We start from the raw sequence: 27,292 nt of genomic DNA on the forward strand, positions 1-27,292 counted from the left end.
CAAGTACTAGAAGCTCCAACCGTAGCATATGTGTTCATAGATATTAAACGTACGAAAACGGCAGACAGCTTTTCCCTTGAAAAAGACCCAAGAAACGGGCCGAAACGTCGGGCAATGCAAATATGAACCCGTTTGAATAATTTTCAAACTGAAAAGACTAGAAGATAGAAACAAATGTCACAGTCGAACTATAATCAATAATTTAGGAATTTAGCATTTTGAGTATTTAGTAATTTGGAAGATTAGGAGCTTAGGATTTCAGGAATTTTTAAGATAAGGAATTTAGGATTTCACGAGTTAAGGAATTTAGAAATTTATAAGTTCAACCATTTTTTTGGCAATTGAGCTCATAATTTTATGAACTTGGGAATTAGAATAGAATTAGAATATGTTTATTTGGTAGGCACTCTGTGTTTTTTAAACCGGTACTGTGCCGTGATCTACTATGGTATTCTGCTGTACAGAATCCACAGAGAATTTTTTTTTAGATATCCATTATTCGTTATTGTTGTCGTTGCCAGTTGATCTTGTCGTGAGTCCATTGTGTCCGTTTTTCCATGATCGTTGCATTGTTCGGTTGCCATTTATCCGGGTAACATTAGAGGAATGCTTCCGAGAAGAACAAGTTGTCAGTCGTCATCAGGCAGCCTTGACGGTAAGGCGCCTACCCCAAAACGCCACCATATGGGCTGCGGATCCGGCGACTGACGAGAGTTTGGTGGAGGGGCTGGGAATCGAACCCATGACCATTCGCTTATAAGGCGAACGTGTAATCAACTACGCTACGGGACCCCCCTAATGATTATTTATTATTTATTCAGACTAAGGCCGAAGTGGCCTGTGCGGTGTATAAGAGTCTTCTCCATTCGGCTCGGTCCATGGCTACACGTCGCCAACCACGCAGTCTACGGAGGGTCCGCAATCGATCCACCTTGCCCGCTGCGCACCTCGCCTTCTTGTGCCCGTCGGATCGTTGTCGAGAACCATTTCACCGGGTTATTGTCCGACATTCTGGCTACGTGCCCGGCCCACCGCAGTCGTCCAATTTTCGCGGTGTGAACGATGGATGGTTCTCCCAACAGCTGATGCAACTCGTGGTTCATTCGCCTCCTCCACGTACCGTCCGCCATCTGCACCCCACCATAGATGGTACGCAGCACTTTCCTTTCGAAAACTCCGAGTGCGCGAGCATCGTCCAGGTCTCGTGTCCGTAGAGGACTACCGGTCTAATGAGCGTTTTGTAGATTGTCAGTTTGGTACGGCGGCGAACTCTATTCGATCGAAGCGTCTTGCGGAGTCCAAAGTATGTACGATTTCCAGCCACTATGCGTCTCCGAATTTCTCTGCTGGTATCATTTTCGGCAGTCACCAGTGAGCCCAAGTACACATATTCTTCTACCACCTCGATTTCGTCACCACCAATGCCAACTCGCGGTGGGTGGCTCACATTGTCTTCTCTTGAACCTTTTTCTATCATGTACTTCGTCTTCGACGTGTGGATGACTAGTCCGATCCGCTTGGCTTCCCTCTTTAGTCTGATGTAGGCTTCCTCCATCTTCTCAAAGTTACGTGCCATAATATCTATGTCGTCGGCGAAGCCAAATAGCTGGACAGACTTATTGAAAATTGTACCACTCGTGTTAATCCCTGCTCTTCGTATTACCCCTTCCAAAGCGATGTTGAATAGCAGACCCGAAAGACCATCACCTTGCCGTAACCCTCTGCGGGTTTCAAAGGGACTCGAGAATGCCCCTGAAACTCGAACAACGCACATCACCCGATCCATCGTCGCTTTGATCAACCGTGTCAGTTTATCCGGAAATCCGTTTTCGTGCATAGCTGGTCCCGATCGATTGTATCATATGCGGCTTTGAAGTCGATGAATAGATGATGTGTGGGCACCCCCCTAATGAATTTATAAAATAAATGAATCAATGAAATTTTCAATTTGTAAATTAAAGAATTTAAGCATTCATCAATTTGGGAATTTAGGAATTCAGAAATTAAGAAATCTGGATGTTTGAGATTCAAGAAGTTAGCAATTTAGGAATTTTTGATTTAGGATTTTGGAAACTTAGGAATTTGTGAATCTATGAATCAATGACTTTGACAATTTGTAAATTTATCAATCCATGATTTTAGCAATTTGCAATTTTGAAATTTAGGTTTTTAGACATTTAGGAATTTTAAAATTGAGGAGTTTTACAAAACCGTCTAAGACGAATTAAGTACTGTCCATTTAATTCCACTAGTTAATTTTCGTAATCTTTGCAGATACGTATTTCGACCACAACTGTGTGGTCGTCTTCAGTGTCTTGTACTTGACTCGACTTAGTACAAGACACTGAAGACGACCACACAGTTGTGGTCGAAATACGTATCTGCAAAGATTACGAAAATTAACTAGTGGAATTAAATGGACAGTACTTAATTCGTCTTAGACGGTTTAATACATTCCACTAAAAGAGCTTAATATATTTTTCGGAGTTTTACAAGTCAGGAATTTAGGTATTTATAAATAAAGAACGTTTAGATTTTTATAGTTTAGGAGATAAAGAAGGAAAACAGATTTCGCAATTTGTGCGTTTTGGGAATTAGCTTATTAGAATATGGGAATTATAGATCTTATAAATTCGGAAAGTTAGCTATTCAAGAATTGAGGGATTTAGTTACTTAGGAATTGAGGAATTTGGGAATTTATGAATTCAGTTTTTTTTTAAATTTAGTTGGAATGAAGAATTTTAGGATATAGGAATAGGAATTTGGGAATTTAGAAATTGAAAATTTAAGGATGAAGATATTTAGGATAATTAGAATTTAGGAATTTAAGAATATATAATTTTAGGGATTTGAGAACTTACGAAATTATTTTTTTTAAATAATGACTTCAAGAGTTTGAGAATTCAACATTCAAGAATGAAGCAATTTGGAAATTAGGGAATTTAGAAATTTGTCAATTTAAAAAATTAAGGAATTTGGTTATGTAGTAATTTAGGAATTTGAGATTTAAGATCTTTGAGAATTCAAAATCTGAGAATTTTTGAATTTAAGACAAAAGAAATTTTATAGTTGGTATTTTATAAGTTGGAAATATAGGAGTTTAGAAAGCCAGGAAGCTAAATATTTAGAAATTGGGGAATTGAAGAATATAAAATTTTGAAAATTAAAATTTGATAATTCAAGCTCTATCTGGAATAAGGGCGAATGTCGCAAGAGAGAAGAGGGCGAATGTCGCAAGAGAATCGACTTCCCCTCTTTTAAATTCAAGTGACAAGCAGATGATTTCGTTGCGGTTTTCCCTCAGAATGAAAGAAAACAATGAAAACCTGCATTCTGAGGTGATAAACCGCGAAGAAATCCACTGCTTGTCACTTTTATTTAAAAGAGGGGAAGTCGACGAAGAGAATCCTCTCTTGCGACATTCGCCCTTTTACCAGATAGAGCTTGAATTATCAATTTTTTAAAGTTTTAAATTTTCTATTTTATTTTATTTTAAAATTTTGAAATTATTTTAATTCTTGAACTTTTTAGAAGTTTTTTATATTTTAGGAAATAAAGATGGAAAAAAGGCAATTTGTGAGTTTATGAGTCTAGGGTTTTGAGAATTATAGAACTCATGAATTCGGGAAGTTGGAACTTTATAAATTTGGGCAGTTGGGAATTAAAGAATTAAGGAATTTAGGAAATTATTAATTAAGGAATTTGAAAATTTAGAAACTCAGGTATTTTGGAATTTGGTAGGAATGAAGAATTTTATGAATTTGGGAATTTGTGAATACAGAAATTTAAGAATTGAAAAATTGAGGAATTTCTAAATTATGGACTTAAAGATTTTAGGAATTTAAGAATTTATGGATTATGGAATTTGTAAACTTAGGAATTATGGAATTAATGACAACTTAAGAATTTAGCTATTCGATAATTAGAGAATTTATAAATTTTAGAATCTTACAAACATGAGAAATTGGTAATTTGGGAATGATGAAATTTAGAATTTAGGAATTCAAGAATTTTTGAGAATCTAGGAGATTAGATATTTTGGAATTATTGATTTTGGGAATTTGAGAATTTACCAGTTCAAGAATTTAGCATTTTGGGAATTGGGGAATTTAGGAATGTATCATTTTAGAAAATTAAGGAACTTGGTAATTCAGTAATACAAGAATTTAAGATTTAAGGTCTTTTGCAATTGAAGTATGCGGAAAATTCAGCAAGAAGCGGGCATGGTAGTCATATGGCTACTGCTTCTGCCTTATACGCAGGAGGTCGTGGATTCAATTCCAGGTCCGTTCCATTCTCCTACTTTGTATCTTTCTCTTTATTTCTCATGTTCTAGCAATCGCTAGAACTGGAAATGGACTTCCGTACCGTTTCCATTACTATTCCTATACCTTCAACTTGAGTATTCTAACAGTAATCTGCTAGAATTGGAAATGAACTATAGAGCTCGTTTCCTACATCCAATTAGAAATTCCATCAGTTACCTTCTCCTATCTATCACACTGGCAGCTCGTTAACCAAGACGGACCTCTGCCTCTCCAACCTAACCCAGAAATTCCAACAAATTCCGCATGAACTCATGGCAAGGGCAGAGGTATATTCGGCTTGCAGTGGGCGAGTGATTGCATAATCATTTCCTCCCCCTTCCCTACATTGACTTGCATTCTGACGTGGCAGGCGCCAGTATGACCTAACAAATGAGATCACCAGTACTTGTACATTGAAGATGTGTGCTAGTCCCAAGCAAACATCTGTTGGTTCCCTGTGCAAGAACAGCTGATCTGGTCATAATGGAGTAGCAACTACGAGCAGTCAATCAAGCTCAAGCTCAAGCTGAAGTATGCGGAAAATTCAGCAATTTAGGAATGGAAGAGTTTTTGAAAATTAGAAATTAATAAATTTTGAAATTTAGGAATTTGAGAATCTATAATTTTAGAAATTTTGTAGGTTGGAAATATAGGAGTCAGGAAGTTAAATATTTAGAAATTTTGGAATTGAAGAACTCAAATTTTTTATTCTTAAAATGTCAAAACCATTAATTTTTTTATTTTGAAATTTTGAATTTTTAAAAATGTAAAATTATCTTTTAAATTTTGAGTTTAATTTTAAAATTTTCAAGTTTATTCAATGTTTTATTTGTTAAATTTTTTAATTTAATTTTTTTTTCGATTTTTGATTTTTTAAACTTTAAAGTTTTTACGTTTTATAATGAAACGCATTTATAATAAAAAAAAATTTGCTCGCTAAAATTTTTATTCTTGGGCGAAAAAATGAAAAAAATCCAAGCGGTGGGGTGGGGGAGAAATAATTGTTGTTAAATATTTGTATCGGCCTTAAAACAAATTAAAACATTTCGAAATTAAGGAATTTAGGACTTTTTTATATATGAATTTAACAATTTAGCAATTTGGTAATTTAGGAATTTTGGAATTAATAACTTTGAGATTTTGTGAATTAACCAATCTATGAGTTTAGGAATTTGGGAATTTAAGAATTCATGTATTTAGGATTTTAGCAATTTGGGAGGTGGGGAACTTAAGAATTAAAAAAATTAGGAGCTTGAGAATTTTAGAATTAAAAATTAGGAGTTCAAGAATTTAGATAGGGGAACTGTACCGGTTTTGGCCATGTTCCTAATTTGGCCAATTTTGTGAATAACTCCAAAAATAAAGCAATTCGCGAGGGTTTCATTAGTTCCATCGAAAGATGTATCCCTCACGGTTCAACGCTGCTTTCAACTGATCGATTATTTTGGAAAAATATGTATTTTCCAGGGTTGGCCAAATTAGGCACTAAGTTGGCCAAAACCGGTACACTTCCCCTATTAGAAAATTTAGGAATTAAATGATGTTCTAATTCAGGAGTTAAAGGCTTCGAGCTTTTAGGAAATGAAGAACTTATGAATGGGAATTTGTGAATTCAAGGATTTTGGAATTAATGACTTTGGGGATCTGGGAATTCAAAAATCGATGAATTAATAAATTGTTTATGTAAAATTTTGTAAATTTAGAATCACAGAGATTTGAGAAATTGGGAATTTAGAAATGAAGAACTTTTGGAATTCGAGAATTAAAGAATTTATGAATTTGGCTATTTATGATTTTGGGGATTTAAAAATTTATAATTTTCAGGATTTAGGAGTTTAATGATTTTTTGAACTATTGACTATTGAAATTTATGAATTTAGGAATTCGCTCATTTAGAATTTTAAACAAATCAATTAATTCCCGAATTCCCAAAAAGACTTTGAAAATTTTGAAATTTGAGATTTTTGAAATTTAGGTATTAAGAAATTAAGAAAATTTTTAGTTTGGGAATTTAAAAATTAAAGATATTTTGAATTCAGGAACTTATGCATTTAGGAATTTTGGAAATAGCAAGATGCTGATAAAATGTGAAATGGGATTTTTCGGCTGGTTCTCAGTGGCCTTTAATAAAAAATGCAATAGAGACGGTTTTTTATATTATCAAGACTCGGCTGTGAAGAAATCGAAAGATTTGTTCGAAAACAGGCTGTGATCTGGGTGCCCAAAGTTGTCTTTCCAGATTATTTTTTTCCAGAAATTGTTTGAATTCAAAAGATCTTCAATTTTATTTTAAAAATTATTATCACTGTTAGGTCGTCATGCCAAATTCCGTAGACCGGATGAACCGCTGATTGGCTGAAATGGTCAGAGAACTAGTTAACCAAAAAAAACGTTTGGCTGATGAAGCCATTCCGAAAGAGACGTTTGACAGGACAAATCATTCAGCCGAATGGATCATTTAGCCGAAAATATCGTTTAACCAAACAGGTCATTCGGCCGAACATGTCGTTTCGCCTAACCGATCATTTGGCCGAATATGTCGTTTAGACACTGTCCGTTTAGCAGAAGGTATCGTTTAAGATTAGGCCGATCATTTTGTTTGATCGACCAGATAGATTCGGTCCAGATGATTCCGTTTTTTTATATTTTTATATTGATCCAAATCTCTACAAACGTTTTCAACAATATTTAGTTTAATTTATGTGTGTTCATTGCGCTTGGACTATTCCAATGCATATGTAGTTTTTATTCCAATTCCCTGAAGTGCTTTGTATCTCTGTCGATGTCTTTTAATTTGCCCAAAGAATATGTATTGCATATAACTTCTTAATTTGGAAATTGATCGACATGATCATTTGGCACAAAATGTCATTAGACCGAACGGGTCGTTTTGTTAATGTTTTCGTTTGGCAAAACAATAGTGAATGTGAAAAGTATTAAATGATCCATTAATATATTAAGAAGTGGAAAAAAATTAAAAGTGAGAAATAAGAATTCTAACTCTTCAATTTTTGCGTCTAGTTTTTCACTGTGAAAAATGAGGCGTTCTGCTTCTCATTTCTGCACTTCTTATTTCTCATGTCTCACTTTTCATCTCCTACATCTCACTTTACAATTATCTTCAATCACTTCACCATTTTCGCATTTATGTACTATTGTTCGGCCAAACGACATTTTCAGCCATATGATTCGTTCGGTACACAACATTAATGATCGTATGACCGATTTGCTCAATTTACGTTTTCGTCACCTGGCAATTGATTTTTCGACCAGATGGGTTTTTCTGTCAAACGGCATTTTCGGTCAAATGGTCTAAATGACCAAACGACTTTTTCGGCCAAATGACCAGTTCGGTGGAACGATATGTCTCTTTCGGCCAAATGACACTTTCGACTAGGTAATTAGATAGATAGTAATTAATTAGATCAGATAGAATTCGGCATCATGATTTTTGACCTATCGGCCAAATGGCTTTCGGCCGAATGACTTTCGGTAAAACGATCCTTCTCTGGTTAAAGCCGGTTGGTTGATACCCGGTCCGAGAAACAATGTGTTCGGTCGCATGACACGTTCGCCTAAACGGCATTTTCCATCTTTTGCTGCTAAACGAAGTATTTGGCCTAATGACATGTTTAGTCAAAATAAATGTTCGGTCATTCGACTTTTTTGAACATGAAGCCTATTCGGTTAAATGTGTTTCAGCCTTATGGTTTGTTCAGCTTTGACCATACAGTTTTCTACCTAGTGACCTTCAGCCAAATGGCTTTCGGTAGAATGAACTTCGGCCAAATGGCCCTTCCTCTACGATAGCTCACGACGTGTTAACTGAGTGGAACGAAATTGCTTGGGAGTGATGCTACAGGCCAGTTTCTCACCGACTGATCAGCTGAAACGGTGGTTCGACCATCTTTGTTACATAGTTTTTACATCCGACCATCCATCAACATCTTGACATGATTCGCCAAGAGTGCGACGCATTCCTTGTGGCAACTTCAATTACTGCAGAAGATTAATTTTCTTATTTAAAAAATGACGAGTAGGGTGGCTCAAATTAGTATGGGAAAAACTTTTTTTATTTTTTTTTGATGGGCCGCTCTCTTATTCGGTTCTATTTGATGCCTTGATGCTCTGGACAAAATTTCAGCCAAATCGGTCAACGTTTGGGCGGTGCTAAACTCGTTGAAAGTTTATATCCAAAAACAATGAATTGCAGTTGAACAGCACAACTTACGATGAAGAACTATGATACTCTTTCAGATCTTGAAGAATTTAATGCAGAATGTTATGCTGAAAACCGCGAGAAGATTAATATTTTTTGAGCCACCCTAATGACGAGTTATAAGAAATATAGTTTTATTAATGTTCTTCTTTTTTTAAAATTGGTAATTTTAGCTACTGAAACAAGTTTCGGATATTTTCGTGCAAAAAAGGATTCTTTTTGAAATGATTCAACTAGGATAAATATATTATGTTTACGAATAACAGATGTTTTTAATCAACGTTTGCTATGGAACGAGTGCTTTTTTGTTGTTATCTGGTGCAAGCCACTACACTACATTTTTTTACTTTAAAAAATAGTGCTTAGGAACATGTGCAATGCAAGTGTGGTGATTCGTAACAAAGTGATTTTAAAAGTTGTTCTTCAACAGCAAATAGTAGGAGTAAGACGCTTGCATAACAATTCCCAACCGTTCAATGTTGACAAAGTAGAACTTCGCTGCCGTAATTCCCGTTGGCTTCTGAGCTCTTTGAATCATAAATCGCATGTCACGTTGCATAGCCACTGGTTCCTCATACCACTGATAGTTGTAGATGACATTGCTTACTTCGAGGGCCTGCAAGTTAAAGACTCTTAGCACAACTAACAAATTTGCAAACTTTCAAATATTTACATTTTCACTCAGACGCGTTCCGTTGAAACAATAGACGACCATTTCACCCATCAGCACGACAAACATGACTACCACGTTGATGGCATTCGGTCCGTAATTCTTGAATCAGATCAACTCTTGAAGCTTTCATCAACGCCGAACATCATATTCAAAGAACTTACCGACGAAAGATACACCATCATCAGACACCAAATCGCCATACAGTTCAACATCTGGTTGATCAAAATAAACGTAATCGTCTTCTCCAGCAGCTGCGCATACTTCAGCGTCAACTTGTGCAATTCGATGATCTTACGTAACTCGTCCCGACGTTGTTCACCGGCTTCCATCGAATCCAGGCTCCTAATCCTCATGTGAAGCAGTTCGAAAAGTTCTGCTCCGTACTGCAGCGAGGTTAGAAATATTGTTCCCTTGATGCAACTTTGGTATGCTGAACAAAGCGACGGCGGTGCGCACAGCGCGTAATGGATAAGATAGTGGAAAAAGTTTCGGCGGATGTCCAAATAGAAGAACTGCACTTCAACCACCAACACGTAGTCTCCTCTTTTGCTCGAGGGAACGAATGCCACCAAGTAAAGTGTCGAAACAATCGGCATCACGATGAACATCGCCACCAAAAATACTATGTACACAGTGTATCCTTTCGCAAAATTGTGCATTCGAACATTGAACCGTCGTATTTCATCCAGGCATTCCCGCGATTCGTACCGTTCGAAGATCTGCCTCAAAACCAGAACCATCTGCTCGAACGGGCGTCGCCGGGTCGCGAAAATTCCAACGGCAATGCACACATCGCACAGGAAGAACATCTCCGCAATGCTTTTGGCCATGGAGTCGAACCCTTCCTTGCCGGAACCGAGAATGGCCTTCGGCAGAATGATGAACACCAGCAGCAAACTGACACCGAAAAAGTACCGCCATATGCGTCGTTCGTCGGGACCTTGCAGACCGATAAAAGTGAGCAGTTTCAGACCGACTTCCAGCACCTCCGGATTGGTATTCTTCCGGAAGAACATCCTTACGTCGATTGGTCCAACGGCTGCGGCGTGCAGCTTTTAAACCCTCCGCAGAGTGCATTACCGAGGTCGGTGGGACTGTTTGTGCATGGTTTGAGGTCGATGGAAAAATGCAGCAGATCTGTCGTTAAACTGTCACTTTTAATTGTAGGATGTGCGTCGTGGGAGCCGGTGCAGCTTTCCCGGATAATTACACATTGCGTACCGTTTTTAAATCCTGTTACATTGTGTTGGTTTTGACTAAGTTTTACTTTACATACATTATACAAGTTTTCAAATATTGTATTTTTAATCATTTTTGAGCTCCTAATCCTAAATGGATTCAGTTAAAATCTTTAGTTTTTGCTCCACTATTTGTGTTTTTTGCTTTTTTTATTTTCTTGATTTTGGTTACATCCAATTTACACTATTTTTTAAAAGGATTTTGTGTTTTTGTTCTGGAGGCCACTTTGATGTTGTTTAACTATTTTGTTAACCGTTTCACTTCATTTCCATTTTCTTTTTGTTTAGTCCTTCACATGCTCATCGAAACTCTTTCCCGCAACTAGCACCTCATGAAATTGAAAGATGTGCCATGCTGAATAACCTTTAATGTGCCATGCTGAATAACCTTAACCTTAATTATAGTTTTAAATTTGAATGCGCTGTGTTTCTTCATTCATTTAAAAAAATAAGAGCCACTAAAGATGATATTCATCAGATATTGTACTCGTTCAGAGGAGAAAATCTGATTGAATGCGAAACAGTCGCCTGCCTATACCATCAACTTGTTTTCGACGATCAAATTACAAGCTGCGTGTGGTTGGGCGTGTATTTGACTCTGCCTCGTTTGGTGTTTAGTGACATGAAAAACGAAAGAACGAGTCGGCCCACAAGTGAAACTCTTTCCGAGAAGCATTAATTAGGGGCTCGGCATCTTCTGTGGTAGACCTAGCAATTATTTTGTATTTTTGATGCATATTTGAAAACATGATTTTGCCCTAAAAAAAGGGTTACAAGTAGGTTGTATTTGTAAGGGCTCAATCATGCATAAACATTTAATTAATGTAAAATGACAATAACAAGACGCTATTCAAACTGTTAGAGACTTGGTGCTAATTTATATAAAATGTCAAACTACTTAAAACAAAAAGCTTTCAAATTTTGTTACAATTTCATCACAAAAATAAAATTATTTGTTAGAAATTAATAACAGAATCAGATACAAAATACAGAAGCATGAAGCTAAGCCCATTGCAAGTAAGGCAACCTTTATAATTATATCAGCGTATTGTGGTCTCTAAGCTGGACGACTTTGCAACATTCATTTTTATTATCTACTTTTGGGTAGTTCCTTATTAAGCATTTTTTAAATCATTTTTTGATAAAATCTTGTTACACTATTTAAAAGATGATGGCTACCAAGAACAAAATTTAATCAAAATAAGTTATAAATATCATATTGTGTTAACGTTGTGTTCAGTTTTTGTTATGCTCTTCTAGTCAGGTAAACCAAATCCAGTTCAAATACAATCCAAATCCAATCCGTGTCAAATTCAAAATAAATTTCATCCAAATCGAATCCAAATCTAATCTAAATCCAATACAAATACGATTCAAATCCAATCATAACCGGATCCGAATCCAATCCAAATCCAATCCAATCCAAAACCAATTCAAATCCAATTCAATCCCAATCCAATCATAATCCAGTCCAAATCTAATCCAGTCCAAATTCAATCCAAGTCCAATCAAAATCCCATCCAGTTCCTAACCAAAATACGATCCAAATACCATCCAATTTCTAACCAAATTCAATTCAAATCCAATCCAAATCCAGTCCAAATCCAATTCAATTCTAATCCAAATAAAATACAATATAAATCGAATCCTAATCAAATTCAAATCCAATTCAATTCCAATCCCATGTAAATCGAATCCAAATCTAATCCAAATATAATCCGAATTGAATTTGTTTCAAATCCAAATCTAATCCGAATCGAATTTGTTTCAAATCTAAAACCAATTTTGTTCCAAATCCAAATCAATTTTGTTTCACATCAACACCAAATTTGTTTCAAATCGTATCCAAATCCAGTCCAAATCCAATCCAAATGCATTCCAAATCCAATCCAAATCCAATCCAAATCCAACCCAAATCCAATCCAAATAAAAATCCAATCCAAACCCAATCCAATTACAATCCAAATCCAATCTAAATCCAATCCAAATCCAATATCCATTTCAAATAAAAATGCAATCCAAATCAAATAAAAATGCAATCCAAATCAAATAAAAATAAAAATCCAATCCAAATCCAATCAAGTCCAATCCAAATCCAATCCAATCAAATCCAAATCCAAATCAAATCCAATTCCAATCTTAATCCAATACAATCCAAATCCAATTCAAATTCAATCTAAATCCAATATAAATCTAATCCACAAATCCAGTCCAAATCCAATGTAAATCCAATCCAAATCCAATCTAAATCCAATTCAAATCCAATCCAAATCCAATCCAAATCGTATCCCAATTCAATCCAAATCCAATCCAAATTCATTCCAAATCCAATCCAAATCCAATCAAAATCCAATCCAAATCTAATCCTAATCCAATCCAAATTCAATCCAAATAAAAATCCAATCAAAATCCTATCCAAATCCGATCCAAATCCAATCCAAATCCAATTCAAATCCAACCCAAATACTATCTAAATCCAAACCAAATCAAATTCATATCCAATACAAATCCAATCAAATCCAATCCAATCTAAATCCAATACAATCCAAATCCAATCCAAATCCAATCCAAATCCAATCCAAATCCAATCCAAATCCAATCCAAATCCAATCCAAATCCAATCCAAATCCAATCAGTTCAAATGGATTAGATTTGATTTTGATCGATTGAATTCCGATTTGATTGATTGACTGGATCACCTGACTGATTTGGATCCTTGATTGATTGATCTTTGATTTTGATGACTTGAATCTGACTGGACTAACAGATTTCTGATCGACTCCGATCGACTTGGACTGGAACTCCACTGACATTTCACCTGACTTGAACCTGATTCTGACTTGACTGATCCAACCAACCAAACCAAACCCAAACCAAACCAAACCAACGGACTGACCGGACTAACCAAATCCCCAAACCAACCAACCAATCCAAACCAACCAAACCAACCAACCAACCAAACCAATCCAAACCAACCAAACCAACCAAATCCAATCCAAACCAAATCCAACCACAAGCAAACCAATCCAAACCAACCAACCAATCCAACCAACCAACCAATCCAACCAACCAAACCAACCAAACCCAATCCAAACCAATCCAAACCAACCAAACCAAACCAAACCAACCAAACCAACCAAATCCAACCAAACCAATCCAAACCAAACCAAACCAATCCAACCAATCCAAACCAACCAACCAACCCAAACCAATCCAAACCAATCCAAACCAATCCAAACCAATCCAAACCAATCCAAACCAACCAACCAACCAAACCAATCCAAACCAATCCAAACCAACCAAACCATCCAACCAAACCAATCCAAACCAATCCAAACCAATCCAAACCAACCAAACCAACCAAACCAATCCAAACCAACCCAAACCAATCCAAACCAACCAAACCAATCCAAACCAATCCAAACCAAACCAACCAAACCAATCCAAACCAACCAAACCAACCAAACCAATCCCAAACCAAACCAACCAAACCCAAACCAATCCAAACCAACCAAACCAATCCAAACCAATCCAAATCCAATCCAAACCAACCAAACCAATCCAAACCAAATCCAACCAATCCAAACCAATCCAAACCAATCCAAATCCAATCCAAACCAATCCAAACCAAATCCAAACCAACCAAACCAATCCAAACCAACCAACCAATCCAAACCAATCCAAACCAATCCCAACCCAATCCAAACCAACCAAACCAATCCAAACCAATCCAAACCAACCAAACCAATCCCAAACCAACCAAACCAATCCAAACCAATCCAAACCAATCCAAACCAACCAAACCAAACCAACCAATCCAACCAAACCAATCCAAACCAATCCAAAACCAATCCAAACCAACCTAAACCAACCAAACCCAACCAACCAAACCAATCCAACCAATCCAAACCAACCAAACCAATCCAAACCAACCAAACCAATCCAACCCAAACCAATCCAAACCAACCAAACCAACCAAACCAATCCAAACCAACCAAACCAATCCAAACCAACCAAACCAACCAACCAATCCAAACCAACCAAACCAACCAAACCAATCCAAACCCAACCAACAATCCAACCAATCCAAACCAATCCAAACCCAATCCAAACCAACTGAACCCAATCCAAACCAATCCAAATCCAATCCAAACCATTCCAAATCCAATTCCAAACCAATTCAATCCAATTCAATCCAAACCAACCAAACCCCAATCCAAACCAATCTTAATCCAAACCAATCCAAACCAATCCAACCAATCCAATCCAAATCCAACCAATCTAATCCAAACCAACCAATCCAAACCAATCCAAACCAACCAACGAACCCAACCAAACCCAATCCAATCCAAACCAATCCAACCAATCCAAACCAATCCAAACCATCCCAAACCAACTAACCAATCCAAACCAATCCAAACCAACCAAACCAACCTAATCCCAATCCCAATCCAACCAAACCAATCCAAACCCAATCCAAACCAACCAATCCAAACTAATCCAAACCAATCCAACCAATCCAAACCAATCCAAATGCAACCAAATCTAATCCAAACCAATCCAAACCAACCAAACCAATCCAAACCAATCCAAAACCAATCCAAAACCAATCCAAACCAATCCAACCAATCCAAAACCAATCCAAACCAATCCAATACCAATCCAAACCAACCAAATCCAACCAAACCAATCCAAACCAATCCAAACCAATCCAATCCAAACCAATCCAAACCAATCCAAACCAATCCAAACCAAACCAATCCTAATCCTAATCCAATCCCAACCAATCCAGATCCAACCAAACCAATTCAATCCCAAACCAACCAAACCAATCCAAACCAATCCGAACCAACCAAACCAATCCAACCAACCAAACCAATCCAAACCAATCCAAACCAACCAAACCAATCCAAACCAATCCAAACCAATCCAAACCAATCGAACCCAATCCAAACCCAACCAAATCCATTCCAACCAACTAATTCCCAATCTAAACCAATCCAAACCATATCCAATCCCAATCCCAATTCAAACCAACCCAAACCAACCAAACCAACCAATCCAACCAATCCAAACCAACCAAACCAATCCAAACCAATCCAAACCAATCCAAACCATTCCAAACCAATTCACCAATCCAATCTAAACCAAACCAACCTAATCCCAATCCCCAACCAATCCAAACCCAATTCAAACCAACCAATCCAACCAATCCAAACCAATCCAAACCAACCAATCCAAATCACATCCAAATCAATCCAAACCAACCAAACCAATCCAAACCAACCAAACCAAACCAACCAATCCAACCAATCCAAACCAATCCAAACCAATCCAAACCAATCCAAACCAATCCAAACCAATCCAAACCCCAATCCAAACCAATCCAAATCCAATCCAAACCAATCCAAACCAATCCAAACCAACCAAACCAATCCAAACCAATCCAAATCCAATCCAAACCAATCCAAACCAACCAAACCAACCAAACCAACCAAACCAATCCAAATCCAACCAAACCAATCCAAACCAATCCAACCAATCCAAATCCAACCAAACCAATCCAAACCAATCCAAACCAATCCAAACCAATCCAAACCAATCCAACCAACCAAACCAATCCAAATCTAATCCAAACCAACCAAACCAATCCAAACCAATCTAAACCAATCCAAACCAACCAAACCAATCCAACCAATCGAACCCAATCCAAACCCAACCCAAACCAATCCAAACCAATCCAAACCTAATCCAAACCAATTAAAACCAATCCAAACCAATCCAAAACGCAACCAAACCAACCAAACCAATCCAAACTAATCCAAACCAATCCAACCAATCCAAACCAACCAAACCAATCCAACCAATCCATCCAAACCAAACCAATCCAAACCAATCCTAAACCAACCCAACCAATCCAAAACCAATCCAAATCCAATCCAAAACCAAATTCAAACCAAATCCAATCCAAACACAACCAAACGCAATCCAAATACAATCCAAACCAATCCAAACCAATCCAAACCAATCCAAACCCAATCCAAACCAATCCAACACCAATCCAAACCATTCCAAATACAATCCAAACCAATCCAAACCAATCCAACCAACCAAACCCAATCCAAACCAATCCAACACCAACCAACCATTCCAAACCAATCCAAACCAATCCAAACCAACCAAACCAATCCAACCAACCAACCAATCCAAATCCAATCCAAAACCAATCTAAACCCAATCCAAAACCAATCCAAATCCAATCGAACTCCAATCCAAACCCAATCCAATCCAAATCCAATCCAAATCTAATCCAAAAACAATCCAAATCCATTCCAAACCAAATCCAATTCAACCATTCCAAATCCAATCCAAATCCAATCCAAATCCAATCCAAATCCAATCCAAATCCAATCCAAATCCAATCCAAATCCAATCCAAAACCAATCTAAACCCAATCCAAAACCAATCCAAATCCAATCGAACTCCAATCCAAACCCAATCCAATCCAAATCTAATCCAAATCCAATCCAAATCCAATCCAAATCCATTCCAAATCCAATTCAATTCCAATTCAATTCCAATCTAAATCCAATCCAAATCCAAATCCAATCCTAATCCCAATCCCAAATCCAATCCAAACCCAATTCAAATCCAATTCAATCCAAATCCAATCCAATCCAAATCCAATCCAAATCCAATCCAAATCCAATCCAACTCCAATCCAAACCCAATCCAATCCAAATCCAATCCAAATCCAACCCAAAACCAATCTAAATCCAATCCAAATCCAATCCAATTCCAATTCAATTCAAATCTAAATCCAAATCCAAATCCAATCCTAATCCGAATCCAATCCAAATCCAATCCAAACCCAATTCAAATCCAATTCAATCCAAATCTAATCCAAATCCAATCCAAATTCAATCCAAATCCAATCCAAATGCAATCCAAATCTAATCCAAATCCAATCCAAATCCAATCCAAATCCAATCCAAATCCAATCCAAAACCAATCCAAAACCAATCCCCAACCAATCCAACTCCAAACCAATCCAAATCCAACCAACACCAACCAAACCAATCCAAACCAATGCAAACCAACCAAACCAATCCAAACCAACCAAACCAACTAACTCCAACCAAACCAACCAAACCAACCAACCTAACCTAACCCAATCCCAACCAATCCAGATCCAATTCCAAACCAATCCAATCCAAACCAATCCAAACCAATCCAAACCAATCCGAATCCAACCCAAACCAATCCAACCAATCCAAACCAACCAACCAATCCAACCAATCCAACCAACCAAACCAACCAAACCAATCCAAAACCAATCCAAACCAATCGAACCCAATCCAAACCCAATCCAAACCATTCCAATTCCAACTAACCCAATTCCAACCAAACCAATCCAAACCATATCCAACCCAATCCCAATTCAAACCAACCCAAACCAATTCAAACCAATTCAATCCAAACCAACCAAACCAATCCAAACCAATCCAAACCAATCCAAACCAACCAAACCACTTCAAATCCAACTAACTCCAACCAAACCCAAACCAACCAAACCAACCCAATCCCAATCCCAAACCCAACCAAACCCAACCAAACCAACCAATCCAAACCAACCAAACCAACCAAACCAAATCACATCCAAACCAATCCAAACCAATCCAAACCAATCCAAACCAATCCAAACCAATCCAAACCAACCAAACCAACCAAACCAATCCAAACCAATCCAAACCAATCCAAACCAATCCAAACCAACCAAACCAATCCAAACCAACCAAACCAATCCAAACCAACCAAACCAATCCAACCAATCCAACCAATCCAAACCAACCAAACCAACCAAACCAATCCAAACCAATCCAAACCAATCCAAATCCAATCCAACCAATCCAACCAATCCAACCAAATCCAACCAATCCAAATCTAATCCAAACCAATCCAAACCAATCCCAAACCAATAAACCAATCCAAACCAATCCAAAACCAATCCAAACCAATCGAACCCAACCAAACCCAAACCCAACCAATCCAAACCAATCCAAATCTAATCCAACCACCAGTTAAAACCAATCCAAACCAACCAAAATGCACCAAACCAATCTAAACCAATCCAAATCTAATCCAAACCAATCCAAACCAACCAAACCAATCCAAATCCAATCCAAATCCAATCCAAATCCAATCCAAATCCAATCCAAATCCAATCCAAATCCAATCCAAATCCAATCCAAAACCAATCCAAATCCAATCCAAAACCAATCCAAATCCAAATCCAATCCAAATACAATCCAAACGCAATCCAAATACAATCCAAATCCAATCCAAAACCAATCCAAATCCAATCCAAACCCAATCCAAATCCAATCCAATACCAATCCAAATCCATTCCAAATCCAATCCAAATCCAATTCAAATCCAATCCAAATCCAATCCAAATCTAATCCAAATCCAATCCAAATTCAATCCAAATCCAATCATATTCCAATTCAAATCCAATTAAATATCTATTCTTTAAATTGTTTTGAATAGTTTTTCCGATCCTACGCGTTATTTTCCTTTATTTTACTATTTTAAAATCAACGATCTTGTTATTATTAGAATTTGCAATAGAACTAATATTCCTCTTTCTTTTTCTCTTTTTAGGTACGCTTAAATATCTGCAATTCCAGATGTGATTTTTGTAAGGTTTGATTGTTTAAAATGGATGTCAAATAGTGGGATTGATTGGCTAAATGGCAACACACATTATTTCGTATTCATTTCATAAATATAATGAATATTATTTCTGTACTATATTAGTTGAGAGGATTTTACTCTCAAAACATTTATACTCATTTATAGGATATATACCCTGAAATATTTGAGAATTTTTATATCGTTTCTATAGAACAGTTGGTTATGTAGATTCTAATCTTCATAAGTTTTTCTAGAACTCAGTTCTGATTTTTTAATCTATACAGATTTTTAGAGAGAATTATTTCGTACATGCTTTTCTGCAATTTGTCCCGAATATAATTTCCGATATTCAAATTAAAATATTCAAAGCTCATACAGAAGTTCTCTTGAAACTCTTACTTTAATTTTGTCAGGAACTCCTGCAGCATTTTTTAGTAGAAGTCGACTTTCTCAGAAGAGAATATATTAACCATAGTTATATTCTCTGTATGTTGTATTGCACGGATTTTTTGCACATTAAGTCAACATGAAAAAAATCCTTTATTAGAGAAAGTTCAACACTATTGAAAGAATAATGAACAAACATTTAAAGTTAATTTAAAATATCAATGATACCGCATACGATAGTTGCCGCCATGGCAATAAGACTACTAGGATTGTTTAGCTCTCACATGAAAACATGACGTCATCTTCAGTTACAAACCGTCTCGTTCTCACCGCAGCTGATCACGTCTGTGAAAACATCAAAATGTTGTAATTGAAAATAACAAATAGGGAAATGGCGCGCCCTCGATGATGAGATTCGCCCGAGATGAGACGTCGACGTCGCGTCGGCGTCGCTTTGGCCACTCTCGTGACTAACAACGCAATGCCGGCCGGTCAATCGACCGGTTCGAGAAATGTTTGTGTGTGTGTCCTCCGCACCGCACCGGTTCGGCTAATAATAGGCCTCTTGGGCGCAAATCCGCCAACGTACAGCGCATTTTTCAGTGCAGTCAACGGGAAAACCGCCCAAATCGCGACGACGACGACGACGCCGGTGACAGTGACTGACCACAGTGGAAAAGGAAAGCAGAAATATTTTCAGCGTGTTACGCGCTGCGGAAGCGCACCGTTCGTGACCTCGTTTGAACGGTCGAACGCGCTACGAGCACGCAATGGCACCAACAACGAGTAACTAACTAGAACTGATTCACCAGACCCCCACCATCATCTGACCATCATCGTTCCGTCGATGGATGAGCGAAAATGTTTTAAGACCGGCAGTTGTTGCTGAGTCAAGTTTCCCCAATTTTCGTACGAGGTTAATTGGCAATGAAGGATGGAAGGAGGAAGAAACGGAACTTTTTGTAAGTGAGCCTTCATGACGGATCAGATAAATATTACTTTCGTACAATGAAGTATCCTCAGACGTTTAACTCTATTAGAAACAATTCTACAAATTTTCTTCGGCTGATCGAATATTTTTTCTATGAACTCGAGCCGATTTCAATACCTACAATGACAAAAAACAGGAAGAACGTCAGACAAGAAAAAACAGAATAAGCACTCAGCTACGTGACGGCGGGTAGTCAACGAACGGATTTACATACAGCCGTAGATTTTTACGTGTTTATTGCGTTTATTGTGGCTTATTTCTCACTGGTTTGTGATCTTGGTTTCTCCTGACCGAGGCCGAACAAGCAGATGATTTGGAAGAACATTTCCGATTCGAACCAGTTCACTACGAATGAAAAAGGAATACTTGCAGGAAATGATTCAATCTGCTCGGCCGAACAGGAAGCAGGTGATTCCTATTTATATTGAAAGTGTGTTCTTATATGCAATTGCGCTGGAAAAAGAAAGCAGTGAGGCTTTAAATGGGAATTCTTTTTTGAGTGCCATCGCATTGTTCAATACATTGCCTTTTCCCAACTTTGTGTTCAACGTGTGTTTACAAAGTAATTAATTACACAATTTTCAAGCCAAGTCCCATTTATGCAAATCATCAACCATTTCCGCAATCGGAATTCGAACCCAGTCAGTCAGTCAATGGAATTAGTGTAATTTAAAATTTAACTTATAATATCTTAAATATAAACCTCATGAAGAGACTTCCAATCCTTTTAGAATTCCAGTCATCTGCAATTTCCCAACTTGAAAAATTCACCACTATTTGCAAACGAGCAACACAGATTTAATTATGCACTAATGAACTCCTGATGACTTCGACTGCCACAATATAAAACTGCAATCCTATTCACCGTTGTCCGCACAGTTTCCCAGGATGTTGTTCGAAAGCTGTTTCCGCAACACCGTGGACGTGTTCCCCGTCGGTTTGCAGATCCTGCAGTTTCTGGGTCTGTGGGGCGAACCTCGCCGGGTGATTCGCTTCGGGTGTGTCGCCACCTGGATGGCCCTCATATTCGTGGCACCGAAAACCTGCCTCGAGTACGGTGGCGAAGGGTTCGATTCGTTCGCCCGGGGAACCGCCGAGTTGATCTACTTTACCGATTTCATCTCATCGATGGTGCTGTTTGCCTTTCGGCGCAAGTCCTACGTCCGGATGATCACCATGCTGCAGGAAACCTTTCGGGCACTGGCCGATCCGGCTCAACCGACCAGCTGTGTGACCGCGATCACCAGCTTCAACGGGCGGATCTTCAGATACTCCCGAATTTACGCCTGCTTCATCGGAAGTTGCTTCATTTTCTACATCCCGTTGCCCATGACGGCCACATTCCTAAACTACTTCTCCGCTGGGAACGAAACCGAAGCGGTCGAGTTCGTACTTCCTCTAGAGAATAAATTCTACGGCTTGGACACCCGACGCAACATCGTCCACTACCTAATCTACATGGCTATGCTAACACCCGCGGTCTGCGGTTCGGCGTGCCTCAGCATCGTCAAGGGCACGGTCCTGTTTACAATCATCCGCTACGGGGCCACCCTGTTCGAGCTGGTTTCGCTGAAAATAGAAGACTTGGGCGATCCGAACAATTTCCGCGATTGGGATGACCTCGAAGCGCAGCGCAAACGCCACGATCGCCTCCAGGAAATAATCGCCCTGCACCAGACGGCGCTGGAGTTCGCCGACCTGCTCGAGAACACGATGCAGCACATTCTACTTTCCCAATTTGTCAACTGTTTGCTCATCTCGTGTCTGATGATGTTCTACATCTCGAGTGTGAGGGATCAAAGTTCGCATTTATTAATATGGAACGACCGACTAACTCACGCTTTTCTTCCTCCTCTTTTGCTTTCCATTTTTTTTCTCCCCCAGACGTACGGCCCGAATGTCGTCAATATGGTAATCTTGTTCGCCGTCCTCATGGTGGAAGTGTTTGCGTACTGCTTCAATGGAGACGAGCTAAGCGAAAAAGTACGTTCCGTTGGGGAGGGTTAATTGGAGAAGATTTGATGATGATGATGATGGTGGTGGTTTTGATGCGCGTCGTTTTTGTATCTCAATCGTGCAGGCGGCAGCGGTTGCAAACTCGATCTACAACTATCCCTGGTACAAGGAACCGACCCCAGTTCAGAAGGCGATCCAGCTGATGATTCTTCGATCGCAGCGCAAGATCGGAATAACGGCGGCCAAGTTCTATTTCGTCGACATTGGACGATTTGGGGTGGTGGTCCAGGCGTCGTACTCATACTATCTGATTCTGAAGGAGAGATTTTAGGTTGTGAAATTATGATGCACGCAGATCACGGTTTACTGAATTAATTAAAACGTTTCGCACTCTATTACGAGCATCGCTAGAAAGTATCATCCGTTAATTATGTCATATATCACAAGGTAGAGAGCGGCGTGATTTATAATGTGAGATCCATTTTCACATCGCGTTTTCGCTCTTCGTAAGACGAGCAAATTTATGATTTTGCGTAAAAGATACGTTGCTTGTTTTTACGATGGATCTTTCTCAAGTGCTACAAGCTGTTCCATTACAGTTACCTGCCCAGCTTTGTTATTTAACTTCTGACACTTTTTATAGCGAAAAATCGCAATTCATCTAATTAGGAAGGAAATTTACCTTTCACAATCCGTAATAACACTGCCAGCGGGTGATCGGCTATCAAGCAACCCACTATTCCACTTGGCACATCAATTTTCACCCGGCTGGTGGTGCAAAGATCAGTGCGAATTATTTTGCCACAAGCCAACGGCGTGGACTGCATCCCAGACGATCCAGGCCCCACGCCTTAGGGCGTTGCGGCGAAATGGGCTGAAACAATTGACCGCTAATTACCTTGTGTTGTTTTGCGCCAGTTTCGGTTCCGCACGCGGCCATTCACTCCCCAGAGGGGAGCTTTAGAATGTTTCAAATAAGTTTGTGGAAATATATTATAAAGGTAGGTCTCAATTATATTCAATGTAGAACTGAATTACAAATCGATCATATGATTTGATTACTGAAATAAATTCAACATATTCCTATTGTGATCAATTTTAGAACTCTCGTTAATACGAGAAAGCTGGGCATGGTAGTCATATGGCTACCGCTTCAACTTGCCTAACAGTAAAGGCTAGAATTGGGATCACGTGAAAATTGAGAAGTTAATTAGAAGATTCATCTGCAACAATCCGCTATTTTTGCCTTGAAATTCTCTCTTCTTTTAAAAATTGCCAAAATTTCGTGAAGAACATTCTGGTTTTACCAATTCAGGCGTTAAACTTGGTAATGAAAGAATATTCTCGGGATACTATTTTACTGTGGGCCTTTAGAAATAACATTTCCAATACTCCTGTCATCACTACTACTGCCTGCTACTCTCTGCGAGCGTTATTTAGAATTGTGATAGTTACGATTGGCAATAATACTGTTCTTCCAGCCGGGGTTCCACCTAGTCAGAATTGTCATCGGCATTTTTCTTCCGGGGGGAGTTCCACCTACACAGAGGAAGAAACTCTCACGTTTTTTCGGCGTTTTGCGATATTTGGTGTTCCGATCCACAATAACACTATCCTTCTTTCGGGCGTTCCACCATCACAGAGGAAGGAACGATTTCTCTCTATTCATCCATCCCACCACACAGAATTATAAGTAGATTATAATTAGCACAATCGACTTTGGTAATTTTATTTTAATTAATTTTATGTCAAAATATAAAAAAAATCCATTTTTGTGTCATTGAACAAGTAAAAATTAAGGTTACGAAACACCACTGCTCGATTCAATGACAATAGATGCGGCTGTCCCGCCAAGCAATATTGTGATTATTTCGATGCACAGTAACGCTTCTCTTCTTCCCATCCACTCAGAAGAAGTGGTAGCAGGTGTCCCACCACGCAGAATTGTAAATACTCCGATCTACCAATAAAACTCTATTCTTCTTACGCGCGTCCCACCGTAGCGTAGAGGAAGAAACTTTTACATGCGAGCAGGTGGCCCACCACGCAGAAATGTGATTATTCTGATGCACATTAACACTTTTTCCTGGCGGGTGCAGCAATGCAGAAGAAAAAACTCTCACATTCAAGTCATTAGCGAAGCATGCGGGCGTCTCATCACGCAGAATTGTGATCACTCCGATTTATAATAACAATATTCTTCTCGCGGTAGTCCCACAAATATAATGAAAGAAATGCCCAGGGTTCATACTTTTCGTTTCGATGAGACTAAATCAAGCGATTTTCGGGTCGAAAGAGAATCTTTTTTCGGCATTTGTAGTGAAAAACATCTTTCTCCCATCCCTCTTTTCTCCAGAGCGAACCTAGAAGATAAGCGAAAATCGGGCCTACTTGATGAATTTCTGTTTTCGTTTCATCACTTTTACGCCTCACTAAATTTTCGGTAAGCAATTACAAAAATTTTATGACCGCAACGGGATTCGAACCTAAAACATCAATAAAAATGGCGATGGGATAAGGTCTCTATAGCCATACTACCACATCAACTGCATGTAAGGTTTAGGTTGTTTGTTCCATAAATGCTACTCATTTTGCAATTGGCGATGGCACGAAAAGGAAGAAACGAGTGAGAAAACGAGCAAATCAACTTTTCGCGGCACTGGTAGTGAGGGAGAAATGGTTATCTCTCATCACACCTTTTTTCTTTTCCCGCAAACTGATTTCTCGGCGAAAATCAGCGTGAGGGAGCATTCTCTGCTCGTGAGAATTACGATCTCTGGTAGTGCCTACACTCAATTCATTAGCAATGCATGCGGGCGTCCCACCAAGCAGAATTGTTATCATTATGACCCACAATAACACTACTCTTTTTCGAGCGTCCCTTCTCGCAAGAAGAGTAGTGTTTAATGTTTTATGGAAAAATATATTTATTTTGTGGAAAATTTTGTAATTATTTATTGCTTATATTGATTTATTTATGAAACATTCTTTTACCTTCTTTTATAGTTGTAATTTTTGCTAGTGCTAATTTATTTTTGTTTTTGTAAAAATCTTAATTATTTATAGAAATTTTGCATTTATTATGGACATTTTATATTTATTCATTGCCCCCCGGGGGGTACCTTCGCTGGCCCTAGGGGGTACCTCGTATAAAAATGCGTAATGGCGAACGTATTACAATTCCAATCAAAACTTATTGATAAAGTTTTGATAATTGTTATTTTTTTATTTAAAAAATTTATATTGTACATAATTGTACATAATATTACATAATACAATTATGTACAATATAATTTGTACATAATTTATGTTTATATAATTTATATTGTACACAATGCGATCTACAAATCAAAGCCAATTGAATCCTGCCTTCCACAATTAGCACAGTGTATGAAGAAATGCGAAACAAAAGATCAAACGAAAAAAAAACGTCGAATGAACAAATTTAAAAATCTTTAATGCTATCTAGGATATATAGATGCAGAATTCTTTCTTTTGAGAGGCATAAAGGTTTTTTTTTCACTAAAGCTCGGTTGCTTCCTTGCAAAATGATTAGAAGCGTCCTTCTACGCTTCTTGGAAGCCTTCTTTCAAAAGGCTCGGAAGCCTCCTTTCAAGAGGCTCGGAAGCCTTCTTTCAAAAGGCTCGAAGGCCTTCTTTCAAAAGGCTTGAAGGCCTTCTTTCAAAAGGCTCGGAAGCCTCCTTTCAAGAGGCTCGGAAGCCTCCTTTCAAGAGGCTCGGAAGCCTCCTTTCAAGAGGCTCGGAAGCCTCCTTTCAAGAGGCTCGGAAGCCTCCTTTCAAGAGGCTCGGAAGCCTTCTCTCAAGAGGCTCGGAAGCCTTCTTTCAAGTGGTTAGGCTACCTTCTTTCAAGAGGTTCGGAAGCCTCCTTTCAAGAGGCTCGGAAGCCTTCTTTCAAGAGGCTCGGAAGCCTCCTTTCAAGAGGCTCGGAAGCCTCCTTTCAAGAGGCTCGGAAGCCTCCTTTCAAGAGGCTCGGAAGCCTCCTTTCAAGAGGCCCGGAAGCCTCCTTTCAAGAGGCTCGGAAGCCTCCTTTCAAGAGAAGAAGCCTTCTTTTAAGTGGATCGAAAACCGCCTTCAAGAGGCTCGGAAGCCTCTCTACAAGAGGCTCTGAAGCCTCTTATCAAGAGGCGCTGAAGCCTACTTCAAAGGGATTCAAAAGCTGGAAGGAGCTTCCCTTCAAAGGGCTCGCAATTATTTTTTCAAGAGGATTGGAAAACCTTAGTCGATTCCAGCTGGTTTCAATCGGTTGTGGCTTTATTTCTAAGAACAAATAATGCATTCCGTCATAGGTATTGGTTGGTCCCTGCTCAGCGTACGAGCGCTTTCATCTCGATATCTTCATAGTAACTACAATCTTTGCAGAAGTAATCGCTGATCCGAGCAGTCCTAAGAGGTCGAATAGAGAAGCTATAACCGATGGTTCCTTCATTTTGCTGAACTGCAAATTCAGTCGCACTGAAGGAATGTTGAAGATCGGAGTTCAAGTTGATTCCGTCCATCATTCGAAGGGCTAAGGAAGTTCCTTTAAGACTTTGGGACTGTTAGATACCCAATTTCTGAGTCTGAAACCGCCCCTTTGCTCAGCTGTTCATGCAACTTGCAAGTTGTCTTGTCCTCCGTGTTTGCTTCCGTGATGACATCCTCCATGTATGTATCTTCGCTCGCAACACGTGATTCAAGGGGATGTATAGTTTCTTCATCCACCGCCAGCTGCTTGAGAGTCCTTGTGGTATAATATGGCGCCGGTGTGTTATGCAACGTCTTAAGGTTTTTTACGCCACCCAAATCTTTCGGAACTTCTTCACGA

General features: G+C 38.6%; 3 protein-coding genes across 5 annotated transcripts in view; 2 read left to right on the top strand and 1 right to left on the bottom strand.

Annotated features, from left to right (window-relative positions):
* The window catches only part of LOC134213731 (klarsicht protein), a 780,975-nt gene that overhangs the window by 386,110 nt on the left and 367,573 nt on the right, over positions 1-27,292 (top strand). The window lies entirely within an intron of this gene.
* Positions 8,936-10,215, bottom strand: LOC134216832 (odorant receptor 22c-like). Its single transcript, XM_062695624.1, has 3 exons — positions 9,361-10,215; positions 9,200-9,298; positions 8,936-9,142 (listed from the first exon to the last, which is right to left on the bottom strand). Exons 1-3 carry the CDS (start codon positions 10,213-10,215, stop codon positions 8,936-8,938), a joined length of 1,161 nt encoding a protein of 386 aa, XP_062551608.1.
* On the top strand, positions 21,474-22,824 carry LOC134218190 (putative odorant receptor 92a). Its single transcript, XM_062697098.1, has 3 exons — positions 21,474-22,300; positions 22,397-22,495; positions 22,593-22,824. Exons 1-3 carry the CDS (start codon positions 21,527-21,529, stop codon positions 22,797-22,799), a joined length of 1,080 nt encoding a protein of 359 aa, XP_062553082.1. The 5' UTR covers positions 21,474-21,526; the 3' UTR covers positions 22,800-22,824.

Source organism: Armigeres subalbatus, chromosome 2 (assembly GCF_024139115.2).
Source record: "Armigeres subalbatus isolate Guangzhou_Male chromosome 2, GZ_Asu_2, whole genome shotgun sequence".
Lineage (NCBI taxonomy): Eukaryota > Metazoa > Arthropoda > Insecta > Diptera > Culicidae > Armigeres > Armigeres subalbatus.

Excerpts from the sequence above, each read along its gene's own strand:
- LOC134216832 (XM_062695624.1), bottom strand. The coding sequence starts at position 10,215 with ATGTTCTTCCGGAAGAATACCAATCCGGAGGTGCTGGAAGTCGGTCTG. Across the intron at positions 9,299-9,360 it reads TGATGGTGTATCTTTCGTCG|AATTACGGACCGAATGCCAT; the intron begins GTAAGTTCTTTG and ends ATCTGATTCAAG. Across the intron at positions 9,143-9,199 it reads GAACGCGTCTGAGTGAAAAT|GCCCTCGAAGTAAGCAATGT; the intron begins GTAAATATTTGA and ends TTTAACTTGCAG.
- LOC134218190 (XM_062697098.1), top strand. The coding sequence starts at position 21,527 with ATGGCCCTCATATTCGTGGCACCGAAAACCTGCCTCGAGTACGGTGGC. Across the intron at positions 22,301-22,396 it reads TGATGTTCTACATCTCGAGT|ACGTACGGCCCGAATGTCGT; the intron begins GTGAGGGATCAA and ends TTTCTCCCCCAG. Across the intron at positions 22,496-22,592 it reads GAGACGAGCTAAGCGAAAAA|GCGGCAGCGGTTGCAAACTC; the intron begins GTACGTTCCGTT and ends TCAATCGTGCAG.